The 2741-nt window shown below is 32.2% G+C and overlaps 1 protein-coding gene across 1 annotated transcript; it reads right to left on the bottom strand.

Moving 5' to 3' along the window:
- Positions 1-221: 221 nt before the first annotated feature.
- On the bottom strand, positions 222-2533 carry LOC107479367 (zinc finger BED domain-containing protein RICESLEEPER 2-like). The gene is made up of 3 exons (XM_021136857.2): positions 2326-2533; positions 526-1853; positions 222-242 (listed from the first exon to the last, which is right to left on the bottom strand). The coding sequence occupies exons 1-3, from the start codon at positions 2531-2533 to the stop codon at positions 222-224; spliced, it is 1557 nt and encodes a 518-aa protein (XP_020992516.1).
- Between the last annotated feature and the right edge of the window lie 208 nt (positions 2534-2741).

Below are 2741 nucleotides of genomic sequence, written 5' to 3'. Positions count from 1 at the left end.
TGATCTTCCAGAGAAATTCGTACTTTCAGAAAAGATCTCGCATACTCGAAAATCAGGGTTGTTACATAACATATCAAAAGAAAAAGAGTTCATCAATATCAAGAGTTGTAACAAACCAACTAAACATAACATTAAATAAAAACTAATAACTACTTAAATCAAAATACAGTAAAGAAAATTTTGGACAATTAATCGATTAATCCTCCAAGCTTGCAAGTGATTTAATCTTCCTGTTCCAACACCTTGAAAGAAAAAAGAAAACATACACATATCATTAGATTTTAAATAATATAAATGCAACAAATACTTTTTTATTAGTACAAAAGAGAATGTTCAAAATAAAATTGTGGTTATAATCTTAGTATAAGTGATATGATACTTCATTTATATATCATGAAAATTCAACTTTATTATTCTAACTACTCACATCATACCAATCAATGTTTTCACATTTAAAAAGAGAAAATATTTTCTATAACATAGGTACTTAGTCAAAAAGAGAAATATTAGAAAGTTAATTTTTACCTTTGGTTTTTTCTTCAAACCATACTTGTTCCGAAGCCAATCTCCTCCACAAATGAGAGCTTCAATGGACTCTTGATTTAGTTGAGAACGATATTCATCAATAACTCTTCCTCCAGCACTAAATGAAGATTCTGAAGTCACCGTTGAGACAGGAATTGCTAATATGTCCGCTGCCATTTTAGATAAAACCTTGAATTTCAAGCTATTGTTTTTCCACCACTCCAAAGCACTAAAAGACTTAGAATTGCCTTCAGGAATGTAAGCACTCTCATCAAGATAAACTTCTAATTCTGATTTTGTTGGATGAATGGCTTCTTTTTCTCGAACCATATTCAACATTTCATCAATTTCAGAACTAACCACATTAGAAGAAGCAACTAGACTATTAGTGTTAACTCCACTTATTATTGTCTCACCATGATATTTTTCAGTATATTCATCATACATTTCTTGCAATGTATTCTTCACTTTTTCAATATTTTCAGCAGCCACATGCTTAGGTTTGTAAATTAAAGGAAAATAGAATTTAATAACATGTAATTTGCACCTAGGATCTAAAACACAAGCAAGAGACATTACCATATTGCATTCTCCCCAATATTTGTCAAACTTTTCTTTCATTGAGGTTGCCATTTCTCTCATGAAGGAATCTCTATCTTCAATAGCATCATCAATTACTTGTTTCACTTTCCAAACTTCAGGAAGGTACAAGTTTGCAGTAGGATACTCACTACCATAAATGACATGAGTAGCAAGATTAAAAACTTTTAAAAGTTTGCAAATCTTCTCAACTTTTCTACAATCCTCTGATGATGGTTCGTAATTGTAATGAGGTTCTCTTTCCTTATACACAGGAAACACAGATTTAAACTTCAAAGCCACAGATAACATGTTGTAAGTAGAATTCCATCTTGTGGGACAATCAATGATGAGTTTTTTCTCCTTCAAACGCTTGTTTTCAGCAATCTCAACAAATGTTTTAAATCTTGAATCATTAAAATTGACATACTTGACACTCTCACAAACTTTATGAATAATACCTTTAATTTTACCTAGCCCATCTTGTACCAACAAATTCAGAATGTGTGCACAGCACCTAACATGAAACAAACTACCACCAACAGGTAATGAGTTGTTATCTGAAATAGTATCCTTAAGAGCCCTTAGACATGAATCACTATAGGAAGCACTGTCAACAGATACTGAGAAGACTTTATTTTCAATTCCCCAAGTCTTCAAACACCTGAAAATAGCATCCGCAACATCAATGCCACGTCTAGGAGCAGGTACCTGAACAAAACTTAAAACCCTTTTTTGAGGATTCCATCCTGCATCAATAAAGTGACCTGTGATAACCATATATTCAACAATTTAATGGCTTGATCTCCATCAGTTGTCAAATTTATCTTCCTAACACCTTGTAACAAAGCCTTCAATTATTTCTTTTTAGCCTCATATATTGCCAAGCAATCACTTCAAGCAGTTTTACGAGAAATTTTATGAAATTCAGAATTGGCATATTGGAAGCCCCACATCCAAACTTCATCCTCAACAATGCTGAAAGGATGCTCATGAACCATAATTACTGTAGCAATTATTTGTCTCATCTTCTCTTGAGAATATCTTGCACCTGGTGTCACAAAGGGATTAACACTTGAATTGGAAGGTTGAAATGGAATCAATGGTTGCTTCTTTTATGCAGCAACATGCAATCTCCTTTGTAAACAACTATTAGAATGCCTCCATAAATGTAAAGTACTAGCTCCTTTTCCAGCATAAGAAAACATTGATTTGCAATACTTGCAAATAGCTTTTGTACCTTCAGAACTTTCATCTTGATCAAAATCATCCCAAATTGGTGAAGTCTTCTTCCTTTTTTTGTAACAACAGTTTCATTACCACCATTTTCATCCGTGACTGGTTGATTTGTAATAGTTGTTGTGTGTTGGTACAATGCCAGTGTTTGTTGTTGGTATTGTTGGTACTGACTGATTAATTTCTTCTCCATTTAAAGAAATAAAATTGGCCAATGGATTACTTGGAGTTACAGATTCAGCCATTTCTAAAGCTTATTATAATGCCTAAACAAAAATTAACAGACAACATTATCTCATGATTTTTTTGGCTTTCATCATATCAATGGCATAAAGTAAGAACCTTTTAATAAAGAAAAAAATTGATAAAATTTTATGTTCAAAAAAGTAGAAATAATATCA

This window comes from Arachis duranensis, chromosome 3, assembly GCF_000817695.3.
Source record: "Arachis duranensis cultivar V14167 chromosome 3, aradu.V14167.gnm2.J7QH, whole genome shotgun sequence".
Taxonomy (NCBI): Eukaryota; Viridiplantae; Streptophyta; class Magnoliopsida; order Fabales; family Fabaceae; genus Arachis; species Arachis duranensis.
The sequence above is the reverse complement of the archived record's forward strand: the minus strand, read 5'-3'. Positions and strand labels throughout refer to the sequence as shown.